Source organism: Muscardinus avellanarius (genome assembly GCF_963383645.1).
Source record: "Muscardinus avellanarius genome assembly, chromosome: 5".
In the NCBI taxonomy this organism is placed as follows: domain Eukaryota; kingdom Metazoa; phylum Chordata; class Mammalia; order Rodentia; family Gliridae; genus Muscardinus; species Muscardinus avellanarius.
In genome coordinates, this window is record NC_137790.1 from 77,007,071 (window position 1) to 77,022,234 (window position 15,164).

Here is a 15,164-nt window from a genome sequence, read left to right on the forward strand (position 1 = left end):
TGTGTGTGCAACTATGTAAAGAAAATAATTCCCATAGTTACAGAGTTTAAAGAAAGTTATATATATTTATATATTTTATTATAACAAAATAGGCAGTTATTATGGGTAAAATATTCATTAAAATCTGATCCCCAAGAATACATTTAAAGTTTTAGACTATGAATTGGACTCCTTTTCCACTGCCCCAAATGATAACTACATCTCCACTGTAATGTCTATTGTGTCTGCATTTGTCTATTAAAATTTTCTCAACCTTCTATGTAAAAGGTGAGCTCCCCTAGCACCTAAACATGGCCTTAATTCAGAAAATGTGATGATCATTAGTATGAACAATTTATGTAAGACACTAAATAGTGTTGCACAAGTAGAATAAAACATATGAACACTGTAATTCCCAACAAATGTATTGGGGGAAAAAAACCCTCAAACAATAAGAGGCTTTAAGACTTCTTATGAAAAATGAATATCCCTTGTGAAATTATGAAAGTTAACTCAGACATTAATTTTGAAAAAAAAATGTATTTTCTTATTTGTCTATAATGGCATGATTACTATGATAACAGAAATCAGTTGAGAAAAGGACTTGAGAGCTAATACACTGGCCAAACCATGCTATTAAAGTTAAGCGTGCATAGTTGCTCAAAGTCTACTAAATCACTGATTAAAACCACTTTCATTTGTATTAAAATTTGAAAAGAATGTATATAAAGCTTTCCAGAAATTCTCTTAAAGTTACTTTCCCTTAAACATTAAGGATTTTTACCACAATTTCTGCGTCTCCCCAGACCCTTAATAGCTGGTCAGGCCATCCATCTTCAGTTTGGAGAAATGGCCACAAACCAATAGTGACAAGGAATAATATAGATGATGCATTGTGAAGGAGACATTAGATGTCAAAAATAAGGAGAACTGCAGACCATGATGAGTGGGATATGATCAAACATGGCAGGAGTACCGAAGAGACTCCAGAAGGGAGGGGCAAGAAAGTGTCAAAGAGAATGAGACTGTGGAAAAGATAAATAGACACACATCAGTCTTCATAACTTTTCTTTTGCTGGAACCCAGATGTAAGGACCAGACTGTTCTTCTATGATCTGCTTCACTTGGTTATAAATATCTTCCAGCGTATCTCCCTGTACAATAGCTGTAATGACAGAAAATAACAATGTCCATTATTTATCTTTACCATTACAATTATTAGTGAGATAATAGAAGCTGAATCTAAGACACAGTTACTCATCTAGCAAGAGTCACCAGTTTGCTTTTGCTTGGTAGCAATTGTTTATTACCTTTTTTTTTTTTGCGGGTCTGGGGATGGAACCGACAGGCATTTGATCTCCGAGTTATACCCTCTGCCCAATTTTTTATTCTGTATTTTGAAACTGGGTCTGAGTTGCAGAGGGCCTCACTGAGTAGCTGAGGCTGTCCATGAACCATGATCTTCCGGTCTCAGCCCCCCAAATGCTGGGATTACAAGCATGCGCCACCACGCCCGGCTATTTCATTACTTTTATGCTATTTGCATAATACACAAAATTTTATTTTATTTATTAATTTTTTTTGTGGTACTGGGGGTAGAACCCTGGGGCTTTTCTATCTCCAGGCTATACTCCCAGACCTATTTTATACTTTATTTGAAAACAGGGTCTCAGTGGCTTCAAACATGTGCAATCCTCCTGTATCAGCCTCCTAAGTGCCATGCCTGGCACAAAATCTTATTTTTAACACTGATCAGACATGAGATTTGTTAATTTTCTTCTTTTATCATATTCATTCATTCAGCATTGCTGGGGGAATGAACTCAGGGTCTTGTACATGTTAAACATTTGCATTACCACTGCGCCTCTCCTATTGACCTCCTCAGTCCTTAGCTTTACACTATTTTTTGGTACTGGGTATTGAAACCAGGGGCAATTCTATCTTAGTTATACCCCTATTCCTTTTTATTTTTATTTTGGTGGTACTGGGGTTCCCAAAGCCCTTCTACCTCCGGGCTACACTCCCAGACCTATTTTATATTTTTGAAACAGGGTCTCTTAAGCCAGCAAGGCTGGCTTTGAACCTGCGCGATCCTCCTGTCTCTGCCTCCCAAGTGCGGGGATTACAAGCGTGCGCCACCACGCCTGGCTCCCCTAGTCCTTTTTAATTTTTTTTTTTTTTTTTTTTTTTTTTTGCCGAACTGGGGGTGAAACCCAGGGGCATTCTACCTCTGAGCTACACCTTGAGCATAGGAGTTTAGGGCCAGCCAGGGCAACAAGCTAGACTCTGTCTCTTAAAACAGAACAAAAAACCCCAACAACAACCTGTCTAAACTTAATAAGGAATAATTTAAAGGACAAGTTGAATGAGAAGATTATTAGGGAATTAATACCCTTTTCTTTTACTTCTTTTGGTACTGGAATAGAAACCAGGTCATCCTACTTCTGAGCTATATTTCCAGACTTTTAAACAAAATTTTTAAATTATTTATTTTTTTGCAGTACTGGGGATTGAACTCAGAGGCATTCTACTTCTGAACTACACTCCAGCCCTATTTTTTATTCTTTGTTTTGTACAAGGTCTCACTAGCTTACTGAAAGTCTCACTATGGCGCTGAGGCTGTCCTTGAACCGATTCTCCCAAAGTCGGGGGAATACAAGCAGGCCTGGCTTAAACAATATTTAAAAAATGGATCAAGGAACAACTAAGTTTTGACAAGGGCACCAAGAATACACAGTGGGGAAAGGCTAGTGCTTTGAATAATTAAATGGTGTTGGAAAAACTGTGTATCTACATGCAAAAGAATGAAATTGGATCCTTTCTTATATCATTTACAAAAAAATAACTTGAAATGGACTAGACATTAAAATGTAAGAAATGAAAATAGGGCTGGGGGTGTACCTTGGAGGTAGGATGCCCCTGGGTTCTACCCTCAGGACTGTAAAACAAAGATTCCCCTTCCCAAAAAAATACATACATGTAAGCCAGGTATGGGGGTGCATGCTCATAATCCCAGCATTTGGGAGGCTGAGACAGGATGATTGCAGTTTGCAGACAGCCTCAGCTACTACTTAGTGAGGACCTTTGCAACGCAGTGAGACCCTGCTTCAAAATAAAGAATAAAAAATAGGGTTGGGGGTGCAGCTCAGAGGTAAAATGCCCCTGGGTTCCATCTCCAGTGCCTTAAGAAAAAAAAAAAAGGCATACATGTAAATGGCTAAAGACATGCAAAGGTGCTCAACATCACTAATTTTCAGGGAAATGTAATAAAAAACACACTGAGACATCACCTCATGGCTTCTGAATGGCCATTATCAAAAGATGAGAGAAAAAGTGTGTCAGTAAAGGTGAGGAGAAAGGGAACCTTAGACTGTTGATAAAAATAAAGCAACAAAAACTATAAAGATGGCGTAGTGGCGCATGCTTGTAATCCCCGTGCTTGGGAGTCGGAGACAGGAGGATCACGCAGGTTCGAAGTCAGCTGTGCTGGCTTAAGAGACCCTGTTTCTAAATAAATAGGTCTGGGAGTGTAGCCCGGAGGTAGAAGGGTTTCCAGAAACCCCAGCACCACCAGAAGAAAAAAAAAAAAAAAAAAAAAAAAAAGATAGGAATTAGAGTTTCATAGAAGAAACCAAATCTAAATCTGTTTTCCTTTGATCATGCCTGAATTATTTCTGTAAATGGTACCCTAATCAACAACTTAAGAAGCACTACATTTCAAGATTTTCCATTACTACTGCCTATGTTAGATGAATTTTCCATAGCATGGAATCACAGACCTTAAGGACTTATTAAAAAATGATGGTGCTACTGGCAGATATGTACACAGTGCAAAATCCACCTGTATGGGTCAATGTGTGTGGCTTCTAAGCAATATTAAAAAACAAATTAAAGCTGGGCGTGGTGGCGCACGCTTGTAATCCCCACGCTTGGGAAGCAGAGACAGGAGGATCGTGCAGGTTTGAAGCCAGCCATGCGCGCGCTGGTTTAGGAGACCTAACATTCCGGAGGCTGAAACCAGAGGATCACGGTTTTCGGACAGCCTCAGCTACTTAGTGAGGCCCTCTGTAACTCAGTGAGACCCAGTTTCAAAATAAAGAATTAAAAAAATAGGGCAGGGGGTGTAGCTTGGAGGTAAAATGCCCCTGGGTTCCACCTCCAGACCTGCATAAAAAAAATAAAAAGAAAAAAAGAAAAAAAAATTTAAGAAAGAATCTGGAAAATTTGCTTATTTGATGGCATTAATATATAGTACACTATCACACATGGTCCCAACCTGTAAAATGTTCAGTAAATTCCTGTTCCAGTTTCATTGCTCTCTCAAACGTTTTTCTGGCTTGTTCTTCTGTTAGACGTTTATTCATTTCCCTGTGCAAATAAATTCAGAAATTAGTAATTACCATATTGTAATACTTTTGAAAAAAGAAAGACATGTAAAACCTAAAGTCATGAAGTTTGAGGTCTGTTGAAAATATGAATGTTACAGGCTCAGTAACTGGATATGTTGCTTTAAACGTGAAATGATAAATGCGTTTTAACACATTCTACATCAGCTCAAAGTAGACAAGATAAAACTAAGAATTAATCTATGATGATTTTTTAAACTTTTATTTATTTTTGTGGTACTGGGGATGGAATACAGGGGCATTCTAGCTCCAAGCTACACCTCCAGCTCTATTTTTTTTGTTCTTTATTTTTGAAACAGGATCTCACTGAGTTACAAAGGGCCTAAGTAGCTGAGGCTGTCTGTGAACCACAATACTCCTGTCTCAGCCTCCTGAATGCTGGGATTACAAGGGTGCACCATCACGCCCGACTCATTTGAACCTTTTGCTGTAATAATTCTAGAGATTAATTTTTCTTTTTCCTACCATTTGCTCTTTTATTTAAAATTTATTTATTGCTATAGTTTCTGTTCTGAGTCAGCCTCAGGTGTAAAGTTAGGGGTTTCCAGGCATTTTCTGAGACTGTCCTTTTCCAAGGGTGACCCTCTAAATTCATACCACATATATGACTAATTTTGAATGTCTGGGATGGCTACCAAAAGAAGTGAAGCAGGGGAGAAGGTGTCAATTCTTTAAATCTTTGGAAGTTACTCCACTCTCAGAGCTTTATAAAATGGTTCACTTGTTCTGTGCACCTCCCAGATAAGCAGTATCAATGAGCTTTCATAGTCCAGAACCTGACACCTGGAGAACAGCACTCTTATTTTCACTCTGGCTCCCACATATTGAATGCAAGCTGCTCAAGAACTTCATGCATGGCAGCCTGCTGTGGTGAGGAACTGAGGATGAGGGATGGGTGGCTGCTACCATGTGAAGGGTAAAGTTAATCTTTCAAACCTTCCTGGGGAAGCTACAAGCCTTAAAGAGACTTCAGTTTCAAAACAGTTCTATCAAGGAATGGGAGTAGAGCTCAGTGGCAGGGTTCTTGGCTGGCATGCTCAAAGCCTTGGGTTTAATCCCTAGTACCACAAACTAAGAAAAAGTGTTAAGTCAGACAATACCAGTGCAGTTGTTGTGTGGGTTGGGGAGATGGATTCCTGGTGCTATTCCTGGCTCTATTTGGAGATCCTCTTGGGTGATGTATCCACAGTGTTTGTTCTGCCACCTTTCCTCTAGCTCCACCACTATTTTGTGTTTGGTGCTGGGGATTGAAGGTGCAACCTACACATGCTAGGCATGTGCTCTACCACAGACCTATACCCTTGATCCCTCAATTTTTAAATGTTAAACTAGCCTGAATTCTAGGAATGAACCCTACGTGGTTATTATATTTACCTTACTTAAAAAATTAATTGCTGGATTCAACTTGCTCATATTTTGGCAAAGAATAACATCAATATTCATAATTAAGATTGGTTTGTCATCTTTCTTGTAAAGTGCCTAGCAGGTCTTTAATATAATTAAATAATGCTTATAAGTTAGTTGGAGAATTTGTGTAAGATGTACATTACTTTAGATTGTGGCAGAGTTCATTAAGTCTTCTTGACCAACTGTTTTATTTGTGGATGGGCTTTTTGTGACAGAGTCAAATTCTTTATTGAGTACAAGACTAGATGTTCTTTCTTTTTGTCTTATTTTCTTTCTTCTTCATGTTGTTTGTAACTTTCAAACAGAGAAGAGCAATATAATACATATATGAGCTGGGTATGGTGGTGCACGACTGTAATCCCAGTACTTAGGAGGCTAAGATGAGAGGATGGAAGGTTTGAGACTAACTCAGAACCTCAGTGAGACTCTCAGCAACCAAGTAAGATTCTGTTTCAAAACAAAGAATAGAAAGGGCTGGGGCTGTGGCTGGAGTGTAGAATGCCCCTGGTCCAAACCACCACCACTACCACCTCCTAAGAAAACAAAACCAAAACCAAACCTAGCTGGGTATAGTGGCACATGTGTAATCCCAGATTTGGGAGGTTGAGACAGGAGGATTGCAGGTTCATGGCCAGCCTCAACAACTTAGTGAGGCTCTCAGCAACTTAGGGAGACTCTGTTTCCAAATAAAAAATAAAATAGGCTGGGAACATAACCTGGAGGTAGAAAGCTGCTGGGTTTCATCTCTAGTATGCACATATGTGAATGTGTACACACACGACATACATCTGAGGGAGTAGTTCAAGGGCAGAATGCTCCTGGGTTCAATCCCTAGTACCTCAAAAAAATAGGATGTAGTTATTTTTATGAGATGGGGGTGTAGCTCAGAGGTAGAATGGCCCTGATTTAAATCTATAGTACCAAAAAAAAAAACCCCAAATAAAACAAAACACAAACAAAATCCTGAAACAAAACATGTTGAGCTTGATGAATTCTCACAAGTCTACACATACCTGTGTACCTAGGGCTTAGATCAAAATAGAGAACATTACCAGTACCCTAGAATCTAAATGTGCTCACTCTAGTACCAACCTTCTTTAAAGAGTAGCTTTTTATTTTTTATTTTTTTATGGTACTAGGGGTAGAACCCAGAGGCTTTTTACCTCCGGGCTATACTCCCAGCCCTATTTTATATTTTATTTGGAAACAGGGTCTCACTAAGTTGCTGAGAGCCTCACTAAGTAGCTGAGGCTGGCTTCGAACCTGCGCGATCCTCCTGTCTCAGCCTTCCAAGCGTGGGGATTACAAGCATGCGTCACCACGCCCGGCGCAAAGAGTAGTTTTTATAAGCAATTATTTAATTTGGAACTAAAAATATGTTTACTTCTAGGTCTAGAATTTTTCACTCAAGTTCTAATATTCTTACATATTTTTGTGTATAGTCAGAGATTGCTCATTCTCATTACCATTGAATGTTTTATTATAAATATGTCACAATTTATGTATTCTGCTGCTGGTGGGCATCTGGGTAGTTTCTAATTTTTGGCTATTCTGTCAGAATCAAATATATGTCTTTAGTTAACATATGTAAGCATTTCTGTTCAGGATGTACATGCCTAGGAATGAAACTGCTGGGTCAGTCATAAAAGTTATGCATATCGTCAGCTTTAAGAAATAGTATAACCGGGCGTGGTGGCACACACTTGTAATCTCAGCATTTGGGAGGCTGAGACCAGAGGATCGCGGTTCGCGGACAGCCTCAGCTACTTAGTGAGACCCTGTTTCAAATAAAGAATAAAAAATAGGGCAGGGGGTGTAGTTCGGAGGTCAAATGCCCCTGGGTTTCATCCCCAAACCTGAAACAAAACAAAACAAAACAAAAAAAGAAACACTATCAACAGTTCACAAATGTAAATGTATCTATTTATATCCTAACATTATTAAGTTTCAGTTGCTCTACTTCCTGGCCAACATTGATATTTCTATTTCATTTTAGCTCTTCTGTTATGTAGGTGGTAGTATGTGACATTATGATTTTAATTTGCATTTTCACAATTAATTTTGTACCATCTCAAATGTATTTACTGACTATATGGAGGTTCTCTTTTATGAGGAAGATCATTTTCCCACTAGGTTCCTTCTGTCAAACTTTTAAATGTCTACTTTAAAACTTTTATTTATTTACTTATTTATTTTTGCAGGTCTGGGAATGGAACCCAGGGGCATTTGACCTCTGAGCTACACCCCCTACCCTATTTTTTATTCTTTATTTTGAAACAGGGTCTCACTGAGTTGTAAAGGGCTTCACACTAAGTACCTGAGGCTGTCTGCAAACCGCGATCCTCCGGTCTCAGCCTCCCAAATGCTGGGATTACAAGCATGCACCACCATGCCTGGCTCTACTTTAAAACTTTTAAATGTGTAGTAACTTCTTGTATATTAAAAAAAAAAATCTTTGGTTTTGTTAATTATCTATACATGTTTTCTATTATACTAATTTCTGATCATATATATTTTTTTTTGGTGGGTTTGGGGATGGAACCCAGGGGTATTCGACCTCCCAACTACACCCCATGCCCTATTTTTTATTTTGAAACCAGGTCTCACTGAGTTGCAGAGGTCCTCACTAAGTAGCTGAGGCTGTCCGGGAACTGCGATCCTCTGGTCTCAGCCTCCCGAATGCTGGGATTACAAGCATGCGCCACCACGCCCGGCTTGATCTTCTATATTTAACTGACTGACATTTTAATTTTTAAGAGTTTGGATTTTCAAGCCACACGTGGTGGCTCACACTTGTAATCCCACATTTGGGAGGCCGAGACAGGAGGATCGCAGGTTTGCAAACAGCCTTGGCTACTTTGTGAGGCCCTTTGCAACTCAGTGAGATCCTGTTTCAAAATAAAGAATAAAATACAGGGCTGCAGGTGTACCTTGAAGGTAGAATGCCCTTGGATTCCATCCCTAGATACTGAAAAAAAAAAAAAAAAAAAAAAAAAAAAAAGTTTGGACTTTCAATATTTCTTTTCTAATATTAGATTCTCAATGTCCTTTCTTAATATTTAGGGCTGGGAATTGTTCCTTCAACAACACTACAATATCCAAATATATTTGTTTGGTAAAAATCACTACTATTTTGTTCCAATCATTCAGTGATTTTTTTCTGTGTATTCAGAAATGTAATGGTTAATTTTCTATTATCTTTTTTTTTTTTTTTGTGGTACTGAGGATTGAACCCAAGGATAGTCTACCCCCAGCTCTTTTTATTTTATTTTTGTGGTACTGGGGATTGAACCCAGGGGCATTCTACCTCCAAACTACACCTCCAGCCCTATTTTATTATTTATTTTGAAAAAGGGTCTAAGTTGCAGAGGGTCTCACAAATTGTAGAGGGTCTTACAGGCTGGCCACGAACCTGAAATCCTCCTGTTTCAGCCTCCCAAGCACTGGGATTACAAGTCTTCACCACCTATGCCTGGCTGAAAAGTTTTTAATTTGTGTTGTTCTTTATCCATATTGATTTTTAATGTATACATTTATTACCATTTTTTTATATCTCCCAGCTACATACCTTTTTTTTTTTTTGCATTACTAGAGATGGAACCTAGAGGCATTCTACCTCCAAGCTCTAACCCCAGCTTTATTTTTTTATTCTTTGAGACCAGGTCTCACTGAGTTGCAAAGGGCCTCACTAAGTAGTAGCTGAGGTTGTCCACGAACCACGATCCTCCTGTCTCAGCCTCCCAAATGCTGGGATTACAAGCGTGTGCCACCATGTCCGGCTCACTCTGTTTTATTCTTAACTTTGAAACAGGGTCTCACTAGGTTGTGGAGGGCCTCACTCACTAAATACCTGAAACTGGCCACAAACCGGGATCCTCCTTGTCTCAACCTCTCAAGTACTGGCATTATAAGCCTGTGCCACCTCACCCAGCTTAATGTTTACTTTTTTATGTGATAATTTCCTATGTGTTATGTTCTCCCATGATGATTTTGGGATTACCTTTTTTCCTCTATACAGTTGTGAATTTGTGCTTTATGTATTTTGAGACTTTATTATGCAGAAACACAGTTTTAAATATATAGGAATTTCCTGGTAAAATGATCTTCTTATTAAATATTTAGTAATGCTGTAATACTTCTTGTTTTAAGTAAAGTATATTTTGAGCTGGGCATGGTGGCGCATGCTTGTAATCCCAGCATCTGGGAGGCTGAGACTGGAGGATGGCGATTCATGGACAGCCTCAACTACTACTTAGTGAGGCCCTTTCCAACTCAGTGAGACCCTGTTTCAAAATAAAGAATAAAAAATAGGGCAGGGGGGGTAGCTCAAAGGTCGAATGCCCCTGGGTTCCATCCCCACACCTGCAAAAAAAAAAAAAAAAAGAGAGAGAGAGAGAGAGAGAGACAGAGAGAGAGAGAGAGAAAGTATATTGACAGAACTATAAAACCAGTCTACTTTTGGTTAATATTTACATAATCTCTCCCTCCTCCCCACCCTTTTGGTGGTACTGGGGATTGAACCCAGAAGCAGTCTATCTTTGAGCTATAGCTCCAGCCTAATATTTTATTTTTTATTTTAAAACTGGGTTTTATTAAACTAAGTGGCTGAAGCTGGCCGTGAACCTGTGAGTTTCCTATCTCAGCCTTCCAAGTACTGAGTTTACAGGTGCACCTCTTTTTGTATAGTCTGTTCCTTTCAATTTTTCTATAGCCTAGAATTTAAAGCATATCTTATGAAAGTGACATGTTTATTATTTCTTCATCCATTCTGACAATTTTGCTTTTTTTATTTTGGTGGTACTGGGGTACTTGGAAGCCCCTCTACCTCCGGGCTACACTCCCAGACCTATTTTTTAATATTTTTATTTGGAAACAGGGTCTCTTAAGCCAGTGCGGCTGGCTTCGAACCTGTGCGATCCTTCTGTGTCCGCCTCCCAAGCGCGGGGATCACAAGCGTGCACCACCACGCCCGGCCAATTTTGCATTTTTAATTAGAACATTTAACAAAAATAGATAGCAGTTTATTCATTGAAATATTTAGATTCATTTATATCACCTATTTATTTTTTAATACTTTTATTGGTGCATTACAGTTTCACACCATTACTGTCTATATTTTTTCCCCAACCTGATTTATGCTTGGTCTATATTTGGTCTTGTTTTATTTAGGTTCTATTTTTTGCCTTCTATTAGGTAGCTATTATTATTTATTCTCTTACTATCACACAAAACTTATTTCTCACAATACCCAATTAGGTGGGTATATTAATATTATTATTATTATCCTCATTTTATTTTTTTTGCAGTATGGAAATTGAACTTGTGGCATTCTACCTCTGAGCTACACCCCAGCTATTTTATTTAGAAACAAGATCTCACTAAGTTTTGGAGGACCTCATTGGTTTGGTTGGCCACAGACCTGTGATACTCCTGTCTCAGCCTCCTAAGTGCTGAGATTACAAGTGCGTGCCACTACACCAGGCTGATCCTTATTTTGTAGATAGAAAAACTGAGATTCAGGGAGGGTAAATTACTAACCATCAACTAGATTTGTATTTAGAAGCTATACCTTAGGCATTTATACTTACATGATATTTTCCATGGATTTGGGTTTAATAAAAATGGAAATTGGGTAAAGTTGTGCAATTTGTAATCTCTTTATGGCATTTCCAGACACATCAAGGATACAGTGTTTACCCTAAAATACAGAGTAAGAAAAAAAAAAAAAGAAAAGTGAATCAGGTCTTCTCAGTTTTATCAGAGGCACATTTCCCATAGGCATGAAATCTGGATAATGGTAATATAGAGATCCTTATTCACTTTAAGGAAACTTGCTATTTCTGTTAACACACTTTGGAGGGAAAGTAAAATAAAGACAATTGTATTCTCAAAGAATATGAAATGAAAATTCTCAAAGAAATGTTACCTTTTTTTGGTACTGGGGATTGAACTCAGGGGCATTCTAACTCTGAGTTACACCCCTGTCCCTATTTTTTATTTAAAACAGGATCTCAGTAAGTTGCAGAAGGCCTCACAAGTAACTGAGGCTGGCTGCGAACCTGCAATCCTCCTGTCTCAGCCTCCCAAGTACTGGGATTACACCTGGCTTTAAAAGTTACATTTAAAGTTAAGGGATAAGCCGGGCATGGTGGCGCATGCTTGTAATCCCAGCATTTGGGAGGCTGAGACAGGAGGAGTGCCATTCGTGGACAGCCTCAGCTACTTAGTGAGACCTTCTGCAACTTAGTGAGACCCTGTTTCAAAATAAAGAATAAATAATTAGGACAAGGGGTGTAGTTCAGAGGTCAAAGGCCCCTGGGTTCCATCCTCAGACCCGCAAAAAAAAAAAAAAAAAAAAAAAAAAGTTAAGGGATAAAAAAAACCAGGCGTGGTAGCACACGCTTGTAATCCCCGGTTGGGAGGCTGAGACAGGAAAATCGCACAGGTTCAAAGCCAGCCTCGGCTACTTAGTGAGGCTCTCGGCAACTTAGTGAGACCCTGTTTCCAAATAAAGTATAAAATAGGTCTGGGAGTATAGCTCGGAGGTAGAAAGCCCCTGAGTTCCACCTTCAGTACCACACACACACTCATACACACAAACACACACAAAAGAAATAAAAAAGAAAAAGGGATAAAAATAGTTCCTATAGTCCTAGATTTCATAGATCAGTAATTTTTAAAATTAGTCATAATATTGGGTTCCTTCCTCTAATTTTGTCAAGAAAGCGTATTACTAAAAAGATTCCAAATGACCATCTTCTTATAATCATCATTTCATAAAAAAATATAGGATTAGTCATTAATTCCCAGTACAGAAAAAAGGTAAAAAATCCAGCAGCAGTAGTATATTTTCTAAAATGAATATACTTGTAAAATCTTACCATCATTATTCTGTTCTCCTATTTTTTATTTTATTAGGAATTGGCAAATACTTTATTATAAAATGGCATTTGGGGATCCTTATTCTAAAAAAAAAATTTTTTTTTGTGGTATTGGGGGTGGAACCCAGGAGGCTTTTCGACCTCTGGACTATACTCCCAGACCTATTTTTGTACTTTACTTGGAAACAGGGTGTAAGTTGCTGAGAACCTCACTAAGCAGTCGAGGCTGGCTTCGAACCTGTGTGCTCCTCCTGTCTCAGCCTCCCAAGCACTGGGATTATAAGATTGTGCCATCACGCCTGGCCTAATTCTGAATTTAAATAACTTTTCTGAAAACAAAAAACAAAACTTTTTCTGACATGTTTATTCATTGACAAAACTTATTTGAGTTTTTAATATGAACTATTTCCATGGTAAACAGGGTAGTATTTATAAACTAACGTTTTAATATAACAAATTTTTATAAGATTTTATTATAACATTTTATTTAAGTCAGGCTCTCCCTCATAAAGCACCCTCTAATTTTCTTCTTTTTGGTATTGGGGATTAAACCCAGAGGCATTCTACCTCTGAGCTATACCCCAGTCCTATTTCATTTTAATTTTACTTATTTATTTTTGGCATGGGGGGGGCAAAAGCCAGGGCTTTCTACTTCCGGGCTATACTCCCAGCCCTATTTTATATTTTATTTGGAAACAGGGCCTCACTACGTTGCTGAGAGCCTCACTCAGTAGCTGAGGCTGGCTTCAAATCTGTGCAATCCTCCTGTCTTAGCCTCCCAAGCACTGGGATTACAAGCATGCGCCACCACACCCGGCTATTTTTATTTTAAAATGAAGTCTGGATGATATGGATATCCTTGTTTGCTTTTTTGCTATTTCTTGTTGGCAAACTTTAGAAGGAACGTGAAATAAAGGGTCTCACAAGGGTGAAACGGTCTGAGTTGCTGAAGGCTGGCTATGAGACTGTGATCCTCCTGTCTCAGCCTCCTGAGTACTGGGATTACAGATATACACCAACATGCACACTTGTACCGTCTAATTTAAAGGCTTGAGTCTACATCAATAAGTGATATTTTTCAACAGTAGACTTCTTTTTTTAAAAAATTGTATTAAGGATTGAACCCATAGCATTCTACCTTTTAGCTACACACTCAGCCCTATTTTACCTATTTTATTTTGTTTGAAACAGTCTTATTAAGTAGCTAAGGCTGGCCATGAACCTGCGATCCTCCTGTCTCAGCCTCCAAAGTACTGGGATTACAGGTGTGTGTCATACCTAGCAGTTAGTTCTTATGTGTGTGTGTGTGGAAGTGAAGATTGAAACCAGGGGCATGCTACATCTAAGCTACATCCCAGCCTTTTAAATTTATTTTAAAACAGAATCTCACTAAGTTCCTGAGTCTAGCTTCAAACTTTTGATCCTCCTCTCAGCGTCCCAAGTACTGGGGTTTTAACAGGTGTGCACCACAGAGCCCAGCTAGTAGTCATATTTAAAATAGAAATGATACCATAAAATACTTGTAACACACAGTAAATAATAGACATAATGTACCCATTACCTATTTTAAACAGATACTAATATTTTACATTATTGCTTAAAAATAAAAAACTGACATTGAAATATTAAGTCTATCATTTTTGCTTTATTTTCTACATATTCATATAAGAGTTTGAGAGTAAATGACAAACAATGATTTTCTACCTATATTTTCTACAAATAGTGGCATTTCTTACATAACCACAGTATAATCATAGCTGGCCACCTAATCTCTCTTACTAGATCCAATTCAGAATGACACCTGCGTCTGGTTGTAATGTCTCTCTAGCCTCCACTAATGTGGTATATTCTTTTTACCCTTGGTTTTTTTTTGTGTGTGTGTGCGTGTTGGGGTGGGGGTGGTGGGTGGTACTGAGCATTCTACCTGTAACTATACTAACCTTTTAAATTTTGAAACAGGGTCTTGCTAAGTTGCTGCATGCTGACCTCAAACCAGTGATTCTCCTGTCTTAGCCTCCCCAAACACTGGGATTATAGGCTTGTGTGGTTGGCTATTTGGTTTTGATTTTTTTGGCCATACTGAGGATTGAAAAGAGGGGGCATTCTGCCTCTGAGCTATATCCCCAGCCTTCTCTTTCTCTTCTTTCTTTCCTTCTTTTTTCTTTTTCAGTACTGGGGATAGAACCCAGGGGCATTCTACCTTTGAGCACCCCCAGCCCTATTTTTTATTCTTTATTTTGAAACAGGGTCTCACTGAGTTGCAAAGGGCCTCACTAAGTAGTAGCTGAGGCTGTCCTTGAACTGTGATCCTCCCAAATGCTGGGATTACAAGTCTGTGTCACCAGGCCAGGCTCCCCCCCCCCCTTAATTCTTTATTTTGAAGCAGGGTCTAAGTTGCAGAGGTCCTGACGAAGTAGCTGTAGCTGAGACTGGCTGCGAACTTGTGACTTTCCTGTGTCAGCCTCCCAAGTACTGGGATTACATGCCCAGC

At 38.8% G+C, this 15,164-nt stretch overlaps 1 protein-coding gene across 19 annotated transcripts in view; it reads right to left on the reverse strand.

Annotated features, from left to right (window-relative positions):
- Positions 1-1,037: 1,037 nt before the first annotated feature.
- Positions 1,038-15,164, reverse strand: part of DLG1 (discs large MAGUK scaffold protein 1) — a gene marked incomplete at both ends in the record, with an annotated part of 254,956 nt that continues 240,829 nt past the window's right edge. For all 19 annotated transcript variants that reach the window (XM_080695610.1, XM_080695604.1, XM_080695603.1 and 16 more), the window contains 3 exons: positions 1,038-1,144; positions 4,256-4,347; positions 11,381-11,490. In XM_080695610.1, the coding sequence (XP_080551736.1) occupies positions 1,038-1,144; positions 4,256-4,347; positions 11,381-11,490 (309 nt within the window). The remainder of the gene's footprint in view (positions 1,145-4,255; positions 4,348-11,380; positions 11,491-15,164) is intronic.